Genomic DNA, 21686 nt, shown 5'->3' with positions numbered 1-21686 from the left:
GCCCTGGCTCCCTTATCCCCTCTCCCAGCCCCGCCATCCCCTCTCCCACTGCTCCTGCCCCAACTCCCCCCTCCCCTCCCCTCCCTGCCCCCCAGCTGCCCCCTCCCCTCGCTCCCTCCCAGCTTCGCAACCCCCTCTCTGACCCTGGCCCCCCCAACACCCCTTCTCCTCACTGCCCCAATTCCCCCTTCCCCTCCTTCCCACCCCATCCCTCTCTGCCCCTCACTCCCCCCTTCCCACGCTCTCCTCTCTACCCCCCCTTCCTTCTCCCCTCTCTGCCCCCCTGCCTTGCCCTCATGCCCCCCACTCTCTCCTCTCTGCCCCCCCTCCCTTCTCCACCCTCTCCCCTCTCTTGCCCCCCCTCCTCTCTCTCCTCTGCCCTCTCCCCTCACTCCCACGCCCCCCACCCTCTCCTCTCTGCCCCTCCTCCCTTCTCCACCCTCTTCCCCTCTCTCCCCCCCCCGCCCACTTACCCCTCGCCTCCCCACCCTCTCCTCTCTGCCCCCTCCTCTCTTTGCCCCCCTCTCCCCTCTCTGCCCCCCCACCCCTCACTCCTCCCATGGCCCCCTCCCCGCCCTCTCTCCCTCCGCCCTCCCACCCAGCCCCCTCCCCTCGCTCTCCATGCCCCCCACTCTCTCCTCTCTGCCCCCCCACTCCCCCTCCTCTTCCCTCTCTCCTCTCCGCCCCCCTCCCCGCCCCTTGCTCCCCCCTCCCCTCTCTGCCCCCTCCTTTCTCCCCTCTCCCCTCCTCTGCCCCCCCACCCCTCTGCCCCCCCTCCTCTCTGCGCCCCCTCCCCTCTCTGCACCCCCCGCATCCCCCTCCCCTCTTTTCCCCCCTCCCCTGCCTTCTCCCCCCTCTCCCCTCCTTGTCCCCCCTCCCCTCTCTCCCCCCACCTCGGCCTCGGGCCGCTCGCTGCCCGCCATGCCGCCGGCCCCGCCCCCTGACCCGGAAGCGGCGCGCGGCCCGGGCCGCCATGCAGGTGAGCGGGGGCGGCGTGTTAGGGGACCGGGGGGCGCGTCCTCCTCCTCCTCCTTCTCCTTCTCCCCCTCCTCTTTCTTCTCCCCGGCGGGGCTGGGAGAGACCTCAGAGATCAGCAAAAACAACCGCGCCGGGGCTCCGCTAAGTCCCGCCGGACTGGGGCCCCTTCCGTGAAGAAATTCTCCCCGCTGCCCGCTCCGAACCTGCCCCGGCGCAGCTCAGGGTCAGAACCACCGGCTGGGAAACACCTCGGAGGTCAAGGCTGGTCGTGTCTCTCTGACACTAAACCGCGGCCTGAAGTACCTCATCCACCCGTCTTTAAACCCCTGCAGGGATGGGGACTCCGCCACCTCCCTGGGCAGCCTGTTCCCCTGCCCGAGATCCCTTTCGGTGGGGAATTTTTTCTTTAAGTCCAATGTAAACCTTCCTTGGCACAACTTGGGGCCTTGGGCAGCCTGATCTAGTGGGACGTGTCCCTGCCCGTAGCAGGGGGGCTGCAACTAGGTGATCTTTAAGGTCTCTCCCAACCCATTCTATGATTTCCTGAGGGGAGACCTCATTGTTCTCTACAACTACCTGAAAGGAGGTTGTGGAGAGGAGGGAGCTGGCCTCTTCTCCCAAGTGACAGGGGACAGGACAAGAGGGAATGGCCTCAAGCTCCACCAGGGGAGATTTAGGCTGGACATTAGGAAAAAATTCTTCACAGAAAGTGTCATTGGGCACTGGCAGAGGCTGCCCAGGGAGGTGGTTGAGTCACCTTCCCTGGAGGGGTTTAAGGGACAGGTGGACGAGGTGCTAAGGGTCATGGTTTAGTGTTTGATAGGAATGGTTGGACTTGATGATCCGGTGGGTCTCTTCCAGCCTGGTTATTCTATGAATTCTATGAATTCTATCGCTATTTGGGAGAACAGACCAGCACCTGCCTCACCGCAACCTCCTTTCAGGGCATTGTAGGCAGGGATGAGGTCTCCCCTCAGCCTCCTCCAGGCTAAATAACCCCAGTTCCCTCAGCCGTTCCCCGTAACACTTGTTCTCCAGCCCCTTCTCTCTGCCGCAGCCTTCTCGTGCTGCCTCTGGCCTCGGAGGAACCAGAGAACCATAAAATCACTTAATGAATGAAAAACCATCCTGGTGCTGCTGCAGGACAGGCTGAGACAGTTGGGGTTGGAGTTGTTCAGCCTGGAGAAGAGAAGGCATTGTGGAGACCTTAGAGCAGCTTCCAATGCTGAAAGGGGCTTGAGAAAAGCTGGAGAGGTGCTTTTTAGAGTCCTGTTGTGATGGGACAAGGAATAATAGTTTTAAACTAAAGGAGGAGAGATTTAGACTGGATATAAAGATATTTTTTTACAGTGAGGGTGGTGAAACACTGGCCCAGGTTGCCCAGGGAGGTGGTGGAGGCCCCGTTCCTGGGAACATTCAAGGTCAGGTTGGATGGGGCCCTGAGCAACCTGATGGAGTTAAAGCTGTCCCTGCTCCTGCAGGGGGTTAGACTGGATAGCCTGTAAAGGTCCCTTCCAACCCAAAATATTCTATGTGTCTAAAAACATTGCAGAGGTTAATGGCAGGTTGGTGGCTTGTAAAGATTCACCTCCTTTGGTTTGAAACTGCTACCTGCTGACTTCATGTAACTTTTCGGGTTGTCCTACTGGATTGTGCTGTGATTCCTTGTCTCTAGGATCTGTTATATTATCTCCTTGTTTCAGCGAATCAGTTTCTTTTCTGGTTTTAGCTGCTGCATCTGTGGAACTGATAGATATTCTTGATCATACTTGTTGCCTTTTTTAGCGCATATTTGTACTATATCCCTTTTCAATTTTAGGGACAAGAGTGGAACATAATATTTGGGATGGAAATGAGGCATGCATTTTTTTGATTGCATAACAATGCTTAGTTTTCTGTTTGCTTTCCTAGTAAATCCTGTTATTGCTTTTACTTGCTTGGCTGCTTTTTGAGCCTTGGGCAGATGTTTTCATGGGTTACCCTCAGATAATCCTGAGATCTTGTTTCTGAGTGATAACATTATTGGCTCACAGAATGTCATTGTGTACAGAAAGCCAGGACTGTTTTGGGGTTTTTTTTCCCTTTGTTTTCCCCTGTGAGTTTCTTTACATTTACCATCTCTGAATTTCATAGAATCATAGAACAGTTCAGGTTGGAAGGGACCTTAAGATCATCTAGTTCCTGCCCCCTGCCATGGGCAGGGACACCTCCCACTGGATCAGGCTGCCCAAGGCCCCATCCAACCTGGCCTTGAACATCTCCAGGGATGGGGCATCCAGAACTTCCCTGGGCAACCTGTTCCAGTGCCTCACCACTCTCACGGTGAAGAAATTCTTCCTAATGTCTAATCTAAATCTGCCCCTCTCCAGTTTATACCCATTGCCCCTTGTCCTATCGCTACAAGCCTTTGTGAACAGTCCCTCCCCAGCTTTCTTGTAGGCTCCTTTCACCTTTACCTCTCAGTTGCTCCGTATCAGGCAGTCCTTCAGCAACACTTCGCATAAGCCGTGTCTTTACTGTGTAGTGGCAATATAGTATTGCAAACAAACTCCTTAATCGCTCCTTAAAAAATCCTTTATCACTCCTTATGCACCTGAATATAGCACATGCCTGCGACAGTCACAGCGTTCCTAGGAAACACTGGTCAGCCTTATCGCGTGCCTGATTTGCAGTGCTTACATCGGCTTCCAACTCTAACGAGAAAGTCTACGAAAGAAGGAGGCTTGGAGTGTGCTGCTGCTGCAAGAGCAATGCGTGTGCAGTAGGATTTTGTTTATCCTCCTGAGGGCTTTTCTTGCAGACGTGCAGGCAGCGGGCCAGGGGGATCGTCGTGGGTGCGTTTGCCTGGCACCCCTGCAGGAAGACACTGGCTACCAGCCCAGCTCAGCGTACAAGTGTTAGTTGAGCTTCTTGCACAAGCACCGTGCACACAAACAGTTGTAGGCTTATTTCTTAATTGCACAGGAACTGACTAATGCCATTCCAAGATGGAAGGAAGTGCTTTTTTCTCAAGGTGGAACACTCAGAAATTCTCTTTGTGAATCCACTCCCTGGCCTAGGGATCAAATTTTAACAAAGTTGACTTGGCCATTTCTTCTAAGGTGGTTAAGTAAAGGCAAGTCTGGTCAGTGATTACTAAAAAAAGCATTTATAGTCTCGTCAGACTACAAATAAATAGAAAATAATAATTTATAGTCTTTTCAGACTATAAATAAAAGTGTTCTCGTGAACATGGAATATACCCAGTAATCTCTCCGGTGAAGCTCACGCTGGTCCAGCATATTTAAACAGAATAACAAACCCAATAGCAAGCGTGCCAGCAGCCTGAGTCACTCATCTGCTTTCCTGGTCGGCATTCCCTTTCTATTGTTTGATTACTTTGTCCCACCCTACTCATGGATTATTATTGTACAGTTCGTGACTTACATGAGCTGTTCATTAGGGCTGGGACTTCAATTATATTTTGCTCAACACTGTAATATGAATAAGTTAGAATAGATAAGGTCCTGGAGGGTTTTTGCAAGAGTCAAGGACGTGCCTTGGTGTCTTTGGCAACAGATCTCCTGTCCTGACACTTTGTATGTCACCATCCTCCCTCAGCTAGGGATGTCGGTGGAAAAGATTATTTAAAGAGTGTAAGCCAGAGCAAAAGGCATTAAGTGGTGTGTGTTCGGTGTGTGTGGTCCTGTCACGGCAGGGCCTCCCACAGCTGGTAAGGCACAGGTAGAGTAGGAGCTGCCAGTTTCTTCAGCAGGTGGAAGTGACACTTGGGCAGGAAGAAAGTCAAGACTGAGGTGAAGTAGAAACTGGAGTTCTTTAGGCTACAGACTTAATATTCATTTTGCAAAGGGTTGTTTTGGATGAAGACATCACTGTGCCCATATTGGCTGTCTGAAAAATTGAGAGAACGCTAATCTACTTTGAGTTAGGTTAGCTTAAAAGGCTCATAAAGGTTGCATGAGCTGACTTTGATAACTTTGCCTGAGGTAGTAAAAAGCAGATATAAGAGATAATGTCTTCAGTTGGTTATCTAGATTTTAAAGAGGACAGCTAGTCAAGGGTTTGTCTCAGGCACAAGTGCCTTGCCTAAGTGTTCTGACCCAGGGGGAAGGGGTCAGTGTGAAACCAAGGGATTTTTATCTTCAAATTCTGCTTCTCCTGAAAAGGTCGCTTTCTGTAGGAGAGACTGGACTATGGATGCGTGTGTGTGGATCCTCAACATCTTGGGAAGGTGTTAAGCTTTGTCCTTACTCCTTGTATTTCTTGCCTGTTTTTAGAGAGAGGAGAAGCAGCTGGAGCTGACCCTGGAGGCGCTCATCAGTCAGGTGGCCGACCTGAAGAACTCCTTGGTCAGTTTTATCTACAAGCTGGAGAATGAGTACGACCGACTCACATGGTAAGGTGTCTCACAGAGCTAGGGGCGCTGTCAGTCGCTGCTGAAGCTGTTCCAGTTAAAAAACTAGTGGCCTATTGTCAATCAGGTTTAAATGTGCTTTTCATGTTTCCGCTGGAGGAACCACTGCACATCTTCCACCAGAAAACCAGTTGAAATCCGTTGATTTCATGCTGTATAGTAAAGGAGTCATGCTAACAGCTTTTATTCTAGACATTTCATAAGAACTAGATCTGCATCTGCAGTGACTGGGAGCTTCTCAGACAAAATATCTTAGAGACCTACATATGAGCTTGGTAAACAATATGATATCTTAGACAGTGTCTGCCCAACAAAGCTTCACAGACAGCATTTAAAATTAATGTTGGGGAAGGCAGGAGAAGTAGTGAATCCCTCAGAGAAAGCAAACTGAAGGGGACCTCCTTGACAAGATTATCAGCTGTTTTGCTTCATTATTTTTCAGTCTGGATAGCCATGCTATAAATATTGTCTCTCCTGGCTCTACTACATGGGAGTTAAATTGTTTCTCAGACCTTGCTGTAGAATTGCACAGGGAGAGTTAGTGATAAGGAAAGCATTGCTTTTGTGTATATTACTGGAATTCTAAACAACTGCCACTTCAGTGGTGCTGCTTGTGATGTTTGCAGCGTTTGAGCTGTTTGCAATAGGGACTGAGATATGTTTGCACTTGCTCGTTCAGCCCTAGGTTCTACTATGTACTGTCTGGAGCAGGCTGCTCCGAGGAGCACCTGTTATTTCCTCACCTCCCAGCCATTTACATGAACAAGAGATAAAAGCCATCTGTGGCATCTCTTCCCATGTTCTGTTTTTCTTATTTGTTTTCCCAGGCCTTCAGTTCTGGACAGCTTTGCGTTGCTCTCAGGGCAGCTGAACACCTTGAATAAAGTGCTAAAGCATGAGAAGACCCCACTGTTGCGAAACCAGGTTATCATACCCCTAGTGCTGTCTCCAGACCGCGATGAAGAGATCATGGTAAGAAACTTCCCTCTGAGTATTCGCCCTGCAGTAACAGAAAGCGCTTGTGTGTCTGCTGCAGTTTTCCATTCCTTGTGCTTGGCATTCCTCAGCCCTGGGTGCAGAGAAAGAAAAGGTGATGAGTATTTCTGCCTGGGAGCTGCTTTGCTGAGGACTTTGACCAGATAAGCTTTACAGGAGGTGTTCCTGGTCATGAATATGTTATTTTCATTATGTTGGGGCTGAAAGGAATAGCATCTTGTTGTGTAACAGAGGTGTCCTTGCTAGCTCCTGGTTTTCTCTACTGTAGCTGTGCTTTTTCTGTCAGATGTTTGCATCTGGATTTGCACTGTTTGTCATCTGACCAGCATGGGGTGTGTTACAAAACCTCCAGTGTGCGCTGGCAACCTTTAGTCTCTGCTGGAGTGAGAAAACATTTCAACTGATCGTGGCCATGCTGGTGGGAAGGCACTGCGACCCCCGTGGGTTGTTCTGACTGAATGGGCACCGTGCAAATTCTTAGATAAATTGTTGAAACTTCTTCATGCACTCCAGGTCGAGGTTTCCCCACAGCACGTTGATAGCCTTGTTCCAGCACCGCGGCCTCTGCTCTGGAGCTGTCTGAGTGCTGGGCTGGACAAGGAGGCTCTGAGTGTGCTTTGTTCAACTATTGCAGCGGCAGACAGAGGGGCGTGTGCCCGTGTTCAGCCATGAGGTTGTGCCTGACCATCTTCGAACTAAGCCTGACCCTGAGGTGGAGGAGCAGGAGAAGCAGCTGATCACAGATGCAGCTCGAATTAGTCCTGATGTGGCACAGGTAAGTGAAAGAGAGTTCGATACTTCTGCTTTTTAGCCCTAGGGCACAAGATGCCCCTTTACTCTGCTTCCTTCACCCTTACATCGGGGAAAAAAAAAAAAAAGTTTTCTTTTTTTGCTGTGTCCTTTTCTGTTTGAGATTTCTACAGCTGACCCTAGCTGAGGGCTGGTTTCCTTCACAGTTTCACAAACCAAGGGTCTCCAGCCTCCTGGCTGTTCACAGAAGGTGCCATCAGACCACTCGGAGAAAGGCAGAAGCTTTCCTGTCCCCATAGTGCCCTCCTGCATGCATTAGCACAGGGTTCTCTAAGCTTTGCTACCAAAATGCATGTTTGGTTACGCAGACCCTGGGAAGAGAAAGCTAGTTTGTTCACCTTGCTGACTTGTACTGAGTTGGAGGTATCTTGGCAGTTTCTGATGGTTTTCATTTTGCAGAAACAGATCCAAAGTCTGAACAAAATGTGCTCAAATCTGCTGGAGAAAATCAGTAAGGAGGAGCGCGAATCTGAAAGTGGAGGTATGTCACTGAGGTGGACATGCAGTACGTGGTCCAAGCAGCAGGCATGATAGGTAGATCAGAGAGCCTGAAGCATGGGACATGCAGATGAGCAACTTGGATGAGAGCATTCCAGAAGATGCAAGATTGGCTGTCCTGGAGCCACCTAATTTGAAAAGGGGTCCTGTGGGTGGCCTGCTTGTGTGACCTGTGCATGGCAGGAAGGTAATTCCGACCCTTTGCCATATCCCTCTTTGAGGAGGTGGTAAGTATTTACAAAGAAAACATCCCAATCAACTTGGATTAATGAAAAGAGCTGTGAAAGTGGAGTGGCAGTGAACGAGAAATCCCTTAGCTTTGTTCTGAATGAGTCCGCAGTGTGTTTGTTGGCAGGCTTTTGTGTGACATGCTCTAGATGATGGCTGCTTCAGACTCATGGTCAACGTTTTTGTGTTGTGATTCTGATGCTGGAGGTTGTTATTTTATCGGTGTCTGCCATCAGCTGTTCACTATTCCTGGGAGTGTTATGCACAACTCTCAAAGGTAATGGGTTTTTTTTTTTGTCTTCTTTGACACAAATATTTGTGAGCAAGGACCCAAGCAAAGGTTCTACATGCTCTTTGAAATTAATAGTATACTGGACAGGTCTGTAGTAGAAAAACTCGCAGACACCATGGTGCTCATGAGTCTTCAAAGGGGGATGTTGCCATTGCTTATCTAAAGTACAATGCTTGTTACCTGTCATTGGACTGAGCATGGAAGAGCCTTCAGTGGGAACATTCTTATGGGCATGGATGAGTTGGCTTCCTCTGTCCCCCTTCCCTGAGCAGCATATGCCTTGCTCTCAGCGGAGAATCTCTTGGGTCACCACTAAACCTGTATTTTGCACCTTCTTTGACTGTGCTGAGACTTGTAGGACAGCTTGTAGGAAGCTGATCTCTATTACACCAAAACAGCAGAAAAGTAAATTCAGGACCAGCTATGCTACTTTTTAGACTTGCTTGCTAAAATGCTCCAAAATCACTTCTTTTTCTACAGGTTTACGACAGAACAAGCAGACTTTCAACCCTGCAGATACCAATGCACTTGTAGCAGCTGTGGCCTTTGGGAAAGGACTGTCAAACCGGAGACCCCCTGGCTCTGGAGGAGCCGTCCAGACAGGCCAACCAGGAGCTGCTGCTATCATTGCCAGTGCCTCAGGCATGCAGCAGGTCCCAATGTCAGGTGCTCCAGCTCAGCAGCAGCCAATGCTGGCAGGAGTGCAGATAGCACAAGCAGGACAACCAGGTAAATAAGTTGCATATCTGAGGGCAATTGAAATACAGGGAGCAAGAAAGACAAATGCAGATGCAGAGATCATTCCCCAGTCACCCTACACATGTAACCGAGTAAGAGGCTCTGGCCTTGATAACATGAGTCAGGTTGTAACAGTGGAGTAATACGTGCTTAAAATTGCCAGAGGTTGAAACGGATCCCAGCCATCCAGCGTCATCTTCTTAACTCACTGCAATACCATTTTCGTAATGGATTTAGTGAACATGGGAATCAGTGCAGAGGGAGACACGGTGTAGGTTTGCAGAGAGAGAGTTTTGCTGTCAAATTGAACTTGTGGGTAAGCAATGAAGTAGAAAAGTTTGATGATTATGTGTTACTTAAGGTAAGAAGAAAAACAAAAGCTGTCTGTAAAGAGTCACAGAAGGATTTCATATATTAAATTACTTCACTTAGTGGATTACATTTGAATTAAATATAAAGTGAAATTCATAGGCCAAGGAATTTGATTTTACATGTCCAGCACCTTGACTCTAACCTAGTTACTTCTGTTTGGGAAATAGATACATCGAATCACAGAATTGTTTAGTTTGGAAAAGACAACTTTAAGATCCAAGTCCAACTGTAAACCCAACCCTGCCAAATTCACCACTAAACCATGTTCTTAAGCACCACATCTACACATCTTTTAAATACCTCCAGGGATGGTGATAGTAGTTCTGTAAAGACATTAATTGGATATTCAGTTGGGGCAAAAATGCAGCCCAAATGCTAGGAATTTCTAGAAAGGGAACAAAGAGAGAGGGTATCATTAAGCCATTGTATAAATCCATCGGGCACCCACACCTGCAGTGTGCAGCTGGGATCTCTTCTCTGCTATAGGGAGCTTTGGTATAGGGAGAAGAAAATATGGAAGCCTGTAAAATTCCAAATTGTGTACAGCACGTGAGTGGGGATTAATCGTTCACTGTTTCCTGCCATGCAGAAGGACGATGAAAGGGCACCAATGAAAATATCGGCTTGGAGATTCAGAACAGAAGGGGAGATATTTTTCTGAATACTAAAGAGTTAGTCTGTAGAGCACATTACCAAGCTTGTGGTAGGGTGGTAGTTGGAAAAGTAGGTAGATAAATTTCTGGATGAAAAATCAGTCAGCAGCTAATCCTGAAGATACCATCCCTGACTCCTAGTCCCTAAGCCACACTGCGTTAGGAGCTGAGGGGGTGTTCTGCAGAGGTATCACTACAGGCTTGCCCTGTTCTGATGTTCCTCCTTAAATGTTCTCTGCTGTCAGGAATGGGTTTGGCTTGGGGGACTGACAGGGTTAGGCCCATCCTGTCATTCTTACATTCGTGCTAACTGACATGTTGGATATCAGGTATCCAAATTGGTATTTTCTTGCCCACATAATGAGTGTTGCTCAGAAATGAACTTGAGCAACAATATTAATCTTGAGTTAATTATGTAGTTAAGTAATAATTAGAAAGTAATTTCCATTGTAATTTGGAAACAAAGACATCCCGTGTGACTGCATGCCTACAGTCTCCAGGATGGGAAGACAGTTGCTTCCATATGTCAGGCAGAGTGCACTGGTAGCAAGAGTGCTTCTCCAGCCTCTGTTACCGGGAAGTTCCCTTTCGATAAGAGCAGTTAGACTGGGTTTCACCAAAAACCAGTCCCTCTATCCTGCTTTTGATAGCGCCCACAGCTGAGGCTGAGTACAAGAACAAAGTATATCCTGACAGCAGTTGCTGTTTAGGTGTTTTAAGCCAGAGTTTGATTTGAGAGTAGTGGGTGCAGCAGCAATCAGTTTCTGCAGTTCCTTTATGACTTCTACAGCACCTATGGCAGTATGTCCCACAGCTTTATCACATATTTTGCTTGAAACTCCTTCCTTTTTATGTTTAAATCTTTTCCCTGACAATTTTATTGAATGTTTCCGTTTCACCCATGCTATGAGAAATGGCGAATAATCATTCCTCAATTACTTTCTCCATGCTACCTTTCATGTTTCAGAAGTCTGTCATGTCCTCCTCCCTTTGTCCATCTTTTTTTTTCCCTCCAGCTTATGAATCATATTCTGTTTAATTTGTCTTTGTGCGAGTATTGTAATGTATCTTGAACCATCTTTATCACTCTTGCCTGCACCTTCTCTGTTTGTTTTCAAGACTGGGAACACCAGAGCCGTTCACAGTATTCCAGATGTGGGTGAAGCACACAGTCCTGTTCACTCTTCCTTGTGGAGTAATGTCTAACAGTATTTGTCTCCTGACTGTTCGCACTGATTATCTGTGAATTCATTGAAGGCAATGACCCACTCTTTTTGAGAAAGTTTAATAATCTTTATTCTTTTAGCCATTTGCTAATCAAATCTTTTCTTGTCCTGCTGCACTACAGTTTCAATTTTCAGAAGCTGTCCTTTTTTTTTTTTCCTGGTCTAGTCCACTTCCTGAAGGAATGTTCTTTGCACACTCCTCTGTGCTGCTCTTGAACCACTGTCTTTTTGTTTTTCTGATCATCTCAGTTTTACCTAGTACTGTGCACATGTTGTAAGCTGCCCGTACAATGTCTTTGAACACACTCCTGTGTGTGAGCAGTATCAGCAAAGAGTAATAAAACCCATGAATGTGGTTAAGAGAAAGTAAGAGTTCTGAGGGAGGCTTAGTAATTTAAATATACACCCTGACTAAAAATAATGCTACCAGGAAGAGGATACAGGCTCTTGTGTTTGCCTCTGAAATGGAAGCGGAGATCAGTCTGGGTACTTCTCTGCCAGCAACTCTATGAGACTGAACAAGTCCCACAGTCCTGTAGGAGCCTCCTGACAAAGAGAAAGGCTTGTTTAAGATGGAACAAGGGTATAATTTGAGGGGATAGCAGGAGGCACAGGAGCCGTCAAGGAGATTCCTCAGCAAAGGAAGATGCCAACTTGTAAGAGATCAGTTGTGTTAGGTCAGAAGCTGGAACATGCTGTAGCAGGTAAGCCTAGTGTGGTACCGGGAGTGGAACAAGAAAAGCCGAGACAGGCTTGTTGCAACTCTTGCTTGCTCCTCAGCAAATAACAGCTCCTCTCATATAGCTGATTTTGCACCACTTTTTTGTCTCTTCAGGAAAAATGCCGAGTGGCATAAAAACAAACATCAAGTCTGCCTCAATGCATCCATACCAGAGATGAGATGAACCAGACCCGTGGAATGGCAGTTACCGCTATTGTTCCTGCTGCGACCACCACACCTGGATTCCTTCTAGGAATTCCTCCCTTCACATACCCACACCCCTTATCCAGGGAGACACGGGTTATAAGGCCCTTGCCTTGGTTTTATTTAGTGCTGTGTGGCTTGTGTGGAGCTGCTAGTGGCGTTGTCTCCTGGACGGAAGTATTTCTCTGTTCAGTCAGAGCAGAGGACTTTGCATCTGGTATTGATCCCATCTTCAGGTGTGGCCTGGAGGGCAACTGCTTTTTCCTGAGCACTCTAATCCTTGTTTCTGCTTGTTCTCTCGGGATGTTATTTGTTTACTCCCTGTTGTTGAATAAAGACCTTGTTACACAAACTGTGGGACACTGGTGTTCATCTCTTGGGTTGTAAGGGCTCTCGTTTCCCTTTGGGTAAGGCTGCAGAGCAGCTTCAAACTCAAATGCACAGAGAATGCTGGCGGCTGAGTGCTGGAGCTGCAGGCTTGTGTGTAAAGACCTGTTACGAAGTGAGTCAGCAGGGTACAAACATGAGCAGTAAGTGTCTTGTTCATTGAAAACGCATTATGGCTTTTCCCCAGAAAGCAAAATACATGGAAAGACTATTACAAGGCCTACAGCAAGAAGGCAGCATTTCAGGAACAAGAGCAGAGAGTTTTTGTATTCTGCTGCTGCTGTAAATCCCAGATGGATCTGATTTCACTTCCATAGTTCTCTGCTTTTGAATTTCTTGGCTACTTCAGCATTAATTCATCACTTCAGAGAAGTATTTCAATCTGCTCAGGACCGTGGCGCCTCTGAATGGCCAGGTTGTGCGGTCTGGTCCATTTCTCTTTGGAATTGGGCATTGTGGAGCCGTCCCTGCTCTACTTTCTGTCCTTGGGCTGTGACGTATAATCTGCCCAACAGAAGATCCCTCTGAGAATAAGAATCACAGAATTGTTTAGGTTGGAAAAGACCTTTAAGATCACCAAGTCCAATCATAATAATAATAACAACAATAAGAGTGAGGATGCGTGCCCACGGACCATGTCAGTACATAAAGCGCTATCCTAAAGACAACTGTCATGTCTCTTGCTTCACTTTTGACTTGTGGTGAAAGCCAGCACTGTATTTACTCAATAGCATCTGTCAGCAATCTTCTGGGTGAGGAAATCTCCACTCAGCAGATACAGCCTGCAGCTGCTCCTGCACTGCTTGCCTCTGAGCTAATCAGACCCAGCTTATTTGTGGAGGCTGTGGGTCCTTCTCCCCGAACAAACCCTTCCACAGAGCTCTGACTGAGGCAGCAATTGACCCATTTTGATGTGTGGGCCCTTGAAAAGCACTGAGCTGGGGAGCAGAAAGTAAAGCTGGAAGCACAAGCAGCTTATACGGTAAGCAAAGCCGCTCTGCTACAAACGAGCCAGACCGATAGGATTGCTTTTTGCTTCTAATCAATGTGGAGCTCCTGACTTTCTCAGGAGCCGCTGGCTGCAGCGAGGAGCTGGAGTGAAGGCACGGGGTGTGCTGCTGGCTCCGATTTTGTGCCTGATGCCAGGGGAACTGGAATCTGCAGGGCCGAGCACCGCAGGGATGGCTGTTCCCTGCTCCATCTCCCTCTTTTGGTTGGGAAGGAAGGCAGAAAACTGTCAGAGGAACGTGTGTCACATCCCTGGCGTTCATCATACACGCAGACTCAGCTGTAGGACGCTGCTTCACTGCAGAAGAACTTCCCTTCAGACTGGCTTCCTTATAAAGCTAAAACATCTCTGCGCAGGGACACTGGGGCGATTCGGACGGCCTGGGACAGCGTGGCTGCTGCCTCCCAAGCCAACCTGGCTCTCCCGAAAACGCCTCCAGAGGGGCAGGCCGGACCTTTCACACACTTGGCCAGGAGGAAGGGAAATACAGGCAGGGTTTTTTTCCGTAGATTATAGAGCCGGGGAGGCCGGCTGGGCTTGCCAGCGTAACTTCCTGCATGACACAGACTGCCCTCAATTAGGTCTTGTGTAAATTAAAGCACTGTTGTTAGGAAAACAGTTGATCTTGCACTGGCAGGTCTCTATTCCAGTGGCCAGGAGCTTGTGCTAAAGGTTGATTTTCTTATCGCACCTTATACCGAGGCTGCATTTCTTGAATTCTCACCAAGTCGTTGTATCTTCTCAGCCAGGGAGCAAGCCCCCAGGTTGCTAGTCCCAGAGAGACGAGTCGGATATTATGATCAAGCTTTCCTGATCCTTTTTTTACGATAAACTGAACTGATGGAAGTCCCTTTTGCTTTAAGGCATATTTTCCATTTTCCACTTGTCGGCTGACGTCCAGATCTTCTTATGCATCTGTGTCCCGTGGGACACTGCACTGGGACACGCTATTCTGGTTGTGGGAATAGGAATTTCAAAGGCAGAATGACTTTAACCTCTTATCCAGTCTCTGCCAGCACTTGAATGTTTAAACAGGGAACAGAAACAGGACTTTTACCCATAAAGTCACGGTGGAAATTCACGGTCTGCTGCTTGTCACAGTGACCTGTAAGTCCAACGGGGATTCACCAACTGGGTGAGGGCAAAGGCTCAGCCTGCACTGCTGTGCAGGGGCCAAGCAGGGGATCAGAGAAGCATGCTCCCTGCCAGCATGGGATGTGCTGCCACGCTGAGCCCTTGAGGCTTTTTCCCCTGCCTTGTCCAATCCCTTTTTGAACTCGTCTCTTCCTAGTAGGATAATTTTGGCAGGGAGGAGGCTCATCCCTTGCACGGCAGGCGCTGCCAGGCTGTCCGGGCCCCAGCTCATGTGTGGAAGTTGGATGTAGAGCACGTGCACTGGTTTGTTCTGGTCCCCCAAGCCTCCTCCTCAGTACTAGTCAGGCTCTAGTGCAGAGGAGGGGCACCTTCTGCCACATGGCCCCACTGCCCAGGGACACCAAGGGCTCCAGATCACTGACGTGCCCCTGGCTTCCAGGACATTGTGCTTTCATAGAATCAGAGAATGGTTTGGGTTGGAAGGGACCTTAAAGCTCATCCACTTCCACCTCCCAGCCATGGTCAGGGACACCTCCCACTGGATCAGGTTGCTCCAAGCCCCATCCAACCTGGCCCTGAACACCTCCAGGGATGGGGCAGCCACAACTTCCCTGGGCAACCAAGGCCAGTGTCTCACCACCCTCATCATGAAGAATATCTTCCTAATGCCTAGTCAGAATCCCCCTCCTCCAACTTAAAGCCATTATCCATCAAGACTTTGTTTCCTTCCAGATCATCAGCTTTACAATATTAGCACTGCCTGCTAGAAGCACATCCTCGCTGTCACTTCCCAGGGAGCAGCTCCTCTGCTCCCTTGCACTTGGCCAGGTCACCGGTGCCCTTGTTCCTCGGTCGCACGTGCCGCCGCAGCAGCCAGCTCACGCTCTGATATATGCAGTGCCACAAAAATGATCGTGTTAGTTTGACAGGACTATTGTCTGTAATCCCCGATGACTAGTATTTATATTTCTCTGCTTTAAGTCTTTGTCGATAGGATCACATATTTTTCAGTCATTATTTTGCATGGAATGACTGTCGAACAGACACACCTGTTTACAAGGCCATCCTGTTTACTTTTTTAAAATGCTGGCACAACATCAGCTTGTTCATTCTCTGGAGCTTCTCCAGGGTTCTTTGCCTTACCGAATGTCAGCATGAATAATTTGGATTTTTGAATACAGATTTATTTATGTGTTTCAGATTTGAGATGCAGGATACCCGGCCTGCTGAGTTTTTAACATTTGCAACTGGTGCTTTAACATCTTCCTGAGATACTGCTAGAGTGGAAAGCCTTTCACCTTTGTGACAGGAATGCTTCATCTGGCTTCCTCCCAAAAGCAGGAGGGAGATATTTATTGCGTTTCCTTCCTGCCCAGCTACATGCAGTCCCACCGTTCCCAGCCCAGATCGTGCATCCAGCGTGGTCGGTGCCCTCAGCCTGTCCTGCCGCTGCCCTGGGCTTGCTCACCTCTGGAAACCGTGAAGCTTGGCGTGGTGCCACCACTTCTTTCTGCATCCACTAATCAGCACGACTAACATCTGCCGTGTGTTTGTTCTCTTGTCCTCTCCCCAAGCAGAGATGTGCACGCAGGTGTCTTCTTTTGTTTAAAAAAGAAAACCACAACACTTCTGTTTGTTTTTAAAACCCACAGATCTCTCAAGTGCATGTCATGAAGCCTTTACAGTAGAGGTGAAATACACACAGTGTGAGGGGAGGCAAGACTGAAAAGATCAGCAGGACAGTTGAGGGAGGAGAACCTCTGCAGGTTTCCAGCTAAGGCAGGATGCAGGGTCTCAGCATGGGCTGGGAAGCTGGTTTCCATCCTCCCTCTCAGATGGGACCTTTCTGACATAAAAGGTCTCCCCTCAGCCTTCTCCAGGCTAAACATCCCCGGTTCCCTCAGCCATACCTCACAACACTTGTTCTCCAGCCCCTTCATCATTTTCATCGCTCTTCTCTGGACATGCTGCAGGACCTCAATGTCTTTCTTATAGCAAGGGGGCCAAAAGTAAACACAGTATTCAAGGTGCAGCCCCAATAAGAAGTGGAACCAAATAAGAAGTCTTCTCGTGGCTCGGCTGAAGGAGCCTGGGCACTTATTTATGCTAAGAAGCACCGTAATGAGGCATGTGCTGCCAAAAGGCAGTAAGCCAAGTCTTGCATCCACATCACTCCCAAAGCAGCTTCACCTGCAGCTCACAGAAGACGGCAAACTCATGGAATCAGAAGCAAAATGTGTCTCTGAACCAGCTGTTGGAAAGCTCGGAAACTGCTTGAAAGTCAAAGGCACAGAGAAAATGGCCTAGTGGTGAAAGGAAAGACCCCAGCTTGGTTCTCCATTTTCCCCTGGGCTCCTCCATGAGCTTGGTGGCCCCAGGAGAGCCAGAGCATGTCTATGTGACAGCCAGCGCCTACAACTGAATATACAGGCGCTTTGGGAAAACCACATGGAGCTCCTCCTTCCAACCGAGTGCAATGAATCTTCGTACTGCCTAGAAGTAAAATATTACCGCTTTGTACCTCACATAGATGCTGCGGTAGTGAGAGTTCACGCTTGAGAGACAGGATGTTTGGATGTATTTGTAACGCAGGCCATAAAAATAGTTCAGACTGATGTGAATCCAGAGTTTATTTATTGTCCTTATGATGCCTGGAGCTCTCTAGCTGGAGCCATGAATATTGCCCTGGTGGAAAGCTGCATTTGGAAATGAATGAAACCTTCTGCACTTCGCACATGAGGAAGCACGTTAAAGTTATGCACAGTGTGCTGGCTGGCTCCTCTGAAGGAGAAGCTTTTGTCTTCTTTTTTTTGGTGTGTGTGCGTTTTTTAGAGAAAGGAAATTACTGCCTGTATTTTTCTGAGGTGCATATTTTACAAAGCCAGGGGATCCAGAGCTGTGGTTCCTGCAGTGCCTATCTTGCCACTGCTGTTGAAGTTCTGTCACTGATTTACCTGCTTGCCTTAGGGCTTCTCCCTTTGCTGCTGGTGCATCCAAGCAGTTTCTTTGTGGAATTAGCAGTGGAGCTAAGGTTCTGCTTGGCATGGCAACTCCTTTCCTCTGAATAAAGGCTGTGCTCCAGGGTACTTCTGTGTTATTTTTTTCATCAAGTGTTTGCTGGCCACATTTTGGGCCTTTTGAAGGGGGATCATTGCTGTATTCTGAAGATACAGCATTTCCCAGGATGTTCCTCTTCTTCCTTGAGCGGCCAGAAGGACCAGGGAAGTGATTCTCCCCCTGTACTCAGCCCTGGTGGGGCTGCACCTCGAATCCTGTGTTTATTTCTGGCTCCCTCACTATAAGAAAGACATTGAGGTCCTGCAGCATGTCCAGAGAAGAGCGATGAAAATGATGAAGGGGCTGGAGAACAAGTGTTGTGTGGAACAGCTGAGGGAACTGGGGATGTTTAGCCTGGAGAAGAGGAGGCTGAGGGGAGACCTTATTGCTCTCTACAACTACCTAAGAAGAGGTTGCAGATAGGTGGCTGTTAGTTTCTTCTCTCAAGTGATAGGACAAGAGGGAATGGCCTCAAGCTGCGTCAAGGGAAGTTTAGATTGGACATTAGGAAAAATTTCTTCACAGAAAGGGTTATCAAGCACTGGAACAGCTGCCCAGGGAGGTGGCGAAGTCACCATCCCTGGAGGTGTTTAAAAAGTGGTAGATGAGGTGCCTGGGGACATGATTTATTAGTATACAGGTACGGTTGGAGCTGATGATGTCTAAGGTCTTTTCCAACCTAAATATTCTATGATGCCATATTTCCCTCTTCTTTGCCTGTTGCCAGATGGCCTTGTTGGGATGGGTCTGTCTCCCACTATCATGTGCTGGTCCTGGGCTCTGCCTGTCCTGGCACGCAGCATGGAGGTGTGCTGCTCCCACAGCTTTGAAGCATGTGGTGGATGTTTACATGGAGTTTATTTTTGGTGCTGAGGCAGTATCAAAGCCAGGATCCTGCTGTGTGGGATGGGGAGATGGCTCTTGTCTTCTTGCTGCAGCAGCGTGGTGGGACTTCAAAAGAAAGAGCTAATGGCAGTAGCTAATAAAGGTCTGGCTCGTATCTCCCCTGAGAAATGCATTCTGTGTCAGTGGAGCCGAGGAGCCATAATTTTGGTTGTCTCAGTTTTGTATCTTTAGGTTCCCACGGGCATCGGAGCGATAGAAACAGCCACAGTCGTCATCATCATCGTCGTAGTGCAGCCTGTTTTGCTCCCGTCAGCAGAACAAGGCGCCAGGTCGTGACTCAGTTGCGTGGTGCTCTGGGGGAGTGTGCACCGTGGCAGCCCCACGCCGCAGAGCCCGGGGCTGGGCAGGGAGCTGGGCAGGATGGGGCTGTGGGCAGGAGAAGCCAAAGCCCTACAGCAGCTGCAGAGCCAGGAATGACTCACGCCACACGAAGTCTCTGTGGCTGCACCCACTGTCGCTCTTAACCATACGTATTCACTCCCATAGGGAAAAAAAGCAAACTAGGAATTAATAGGAATGTTCCAACCCACGTTTTGAGCATGCAGCCTCCTCTCCTTTGCTTCTTCATGTCCTGTGCTCCCTGCTGTGTCTTGCTGGAGCTGGAGTGCAAGATGTTTGTCCCTTTATGCAGTGCAGGCATGAGGGCATCTGAAGAGGTTTGTGATGTTCACCATCAAGACGACTTTTTGGAGAGGTATTTGCAGAAAAGAGGCCATTGCATTCTCTGCCCACCATCTCAGAGCAGCTTTCTGCATATCTCTGTTTCCCTTCTGGTTTTATCTCTCCCTTCAAGGGAAGTCGGTTGCTCCTGGCTGTCTGGGAGAGACACCACAGCCCCTCACCATGGGAGCTGCCCCACTCCTCTCCCCTGTCCCCGTGCCCCTCAAACTTGCCAGGCAGGCACAGGACCCCATGGCAAGACATGAGTTTCCTCTTCCCTTAATTTCCTTTTCCTCTCCACCCACTGTGGGTCTCGGGGCCTTCCACTGTGCTTCTGACTGCGCTGGTGGAGAACCTCAGAAGCAGAGAAGATGCCAGGCAGGCTGGGGAGGATGGCAGCCTCTGGGGAGCAGGCAGTGTCCCGCACCAGCCTGCAGCCCGGACAGGCAGGCAAAGCCCAGCCCTGGCTGGAGCTAAAACACGGCTTCATTTCACAGCAAAACAATCCTTCTTTGTGCAGCCTGTTCTCCCAGAACAATCCTCGGCTCTGACAATGTCCTTTCTGTGGCTTAGTCCCTGCAAAGCGACGAGCAGTGGGCTCAGCCTGATGACCGGCAGCTTGCACCCACGGCTGAGGTGCAGCATCCGCAACCCCAAGCTCTGGCAGCCTCTGCTCGGGACTCTGTGGCCACTTCAGGTCTAGCCAAAGTCTTCCCTTGAAAGTCTCCAGCAAAACCTGAGGCATTTGGGACGGATTTTTTCTCCTGGCTTTGTTTATTCCATGGCATCATTGCACTACATGTTAGGAGGGCAGCCCTGGGATGCAATTGTGGCACTTGGCATATGGGTGTCAAGTCACCAAATCCAACTGTAATCCCAACTGGGGGATGAAGAGGTCACCCAGCTTTGCCACACAGCTCTCCCAGGCTCCAGGCAGTCTGGGACAGGTTGCCAGAGCCAATCAACTCCTGTGGTCTCTGAATCACAGAGGTAGAATTAAATGGCTTCAGTTGGAAAGGGAGATTTTGGGGATGGGCAGGAGCAGGGCTTTCCCATTACCTGCATTTTCTCTCTTGAGGAGCATGTGCCCATGAGACAACCTTGAAAGCTCTCTGAGAAAGGGCAGTGTTCAGGTCCCTACGAAGACAGAGCTCACACTCACACAGCTGCTGAGGTCTGCTGCCACAACACGCTGCATGTAGACAGTCACAAATTCTTGCACTGGTGACCAGGGACGCCTGTTGTGCTGCATATGTTGAAGCCTGCAAACCTCCTGACCCTTTTCAGCCTCCCATCAGCCCACTCTGGGCCTCAAGCTGTTGTGCCTCCTGTTGTGCCTCCTACCATGAAGAATGGGCTTCTCCAGGCTTTTAGTCTCCTCAGGTGCCTTGCTCTGTCCATAGCTCTGCCCAGGATTTGTGTGGATTTGGAACAAGCCCTGTTATTCCATAAGGTTATCCCATGGCACTCAGACACAAATGGGGATGCTATAGCAGCTCCAGAGTGGGCTGAGACTTCTGACCTGGGAGGAACCCACGGTGTCACGCGTTGCTGAGGTGGTTTTGCCAGCCCACAGAGGTGGGTGCCAGGGCTCACGCCAGAGAGGCTGCTGGCTTTTATGCAGCTGATAAAGAATTCTCTTCCTGGCAGGAAACCTCAGTCATGAGGCTGTCCACCTCGGCCACCAGGCAAAGTCCAGCAATTAAACACACCAGGGTGAAAGTCTGTCATCAAAGCAGCCGTGCTCCAACGCGCCACCACGGTGCCTCTAAGGTTCCGGGTGACACATCTACCTTTTATCTCACAGTGTGCCTTTTTCCAGGTGATGTTTTAAGGTAAAACTGCAGCATCATGTTACAGCAGGGATTTCAGCGGGGGTCATTTCATGCCTGCTGGCTATGGAAATAATGTTATGAGTTGTTTCCTGGTAGCTTAAGGGGCTTCTAAGACCTCCAGGACTGAAGGTATTTCTTCTGGCTGAAGGGGAAGAGGGCAACACTGACAGTGATGGGGTAATTGGTCTTTACTACCAGGATGATGTAATCAGCATAAATAACAGACAAGAATTTGCATAAGATGAGTCACTTAATGTTCGTATCAACCATGGAAGGAAGCGGCACATCAGCCTGAGCTTAGCAAAGCACACGTGCCCAGGCATGGTCTATCTGCACATCTTCAATTGTTGAACTCCCAAGCTGGCATTATAGCATTTAATAGTCCTTCAGGCACTGAGTAGTGTCATCTGTCTCTACTTTCAGAGGCCATGAGAGTCTCGTTTTATTCTTTCAGCTTAGACAGAGGTGGTGTAGGAGGATTTCTTGGATGTTTCGTGGCTGCCAGCATAATCAACAGAGTCCCAGAGAAGGTGTGTAGCAAGGATGTGTGGCTGACAGTGCTTTAGGGTCCAACCTCTGGACAAAGGGTGAAGGGTTAAACAGCATT

The 21686-nt window shown here is 49.0% G+C and overlaps 2 protein-coding genes across 2 annotated transcripts in view; one reads left to right on the top strand and one right to left on the bottom strand.

Moving 5' to 3' along the window:
• The window catches only part of SZT2 (SZT2 subunit of KICSTOR complex), a 59096-nt gene extending 58155 nt beyond the window's left edge, over nucleotides 1-941 (bottom strand). The window contains exon 1 of the mRNA XM_069862915.1: nucleotides 894-941. Coding sequence (XP_069719016.1) covers nucleotides 894-923 — 30 coding nt within the window. The 5' untranslated portion in view covers nucleotides 924-941. The remainder of the gene's footprint in view (nucleotides 1-893) is intronic.
• Nucleotides 891-12482, top strand: MED8 (mediator complex subunit 8). The gene is made up of 7 exons (XM_069862909.1): nucleotides 891-979; nucleotides 5256-5374; nucleotides 6220-6364; nucleotides 7023-7163; nucleotides 7598-7679; nucleotides 8697-8945; nucleotides 12041-12482. The coding sequence occupies exons 1-7, from the start codon at nucleotides 974-976 to the stop codon at nucleotides 12103-12105; spliced, it is 807 nt and encodes a 268-aa protein (XP_069719010.1). The 5' UTR covers nucleotides 891-973; the 3' UTR covers nucleotides 12106-12482.
• Nucleotides 12483-21686: the final 9204 nt, after the last annotated feature.

Source organism: Phaenicophaeus curvirostris, chromosome 8, assembly GCF_032191515.1.
Source record: "Phaenicophaeus curvirostris isolate KB17595 chromosome 8, BPBGC_Pcur_1.0, whole genome shotgun sequence".
Taxonomy (NCBI): Eukaryota; Metazoa; Chordata; class Aves; order Cuculiformes; family Cuculidae; genus Phaenicophaeus; species Phaenicophaeus curvirostris.
Note: the sequence above shows the minus strand (reverse complement) of the source record. Positions and strands in the feature narration are given on the sequence as shown.

Excerpts from the sequence above, each read along its gene's own strand:
- MED8 (XM_069862909.1), top strand. Across the intron at positions 6,365-7,022 it reads ACCGCGATGAAGAGATCATG|CGGCAGACAGAGGGGCGTGT; the intron begins GTAAGAAACTTC and ends CAACTATTGCAG. Across the intron at positions 7,680-8,696 it reads GCGCGAATCTGAAAGTGGAG|GTTTACGACAGAACAAGCAG; the intron begins GTATGTCACTGA and ends CTTTTTCTACAG.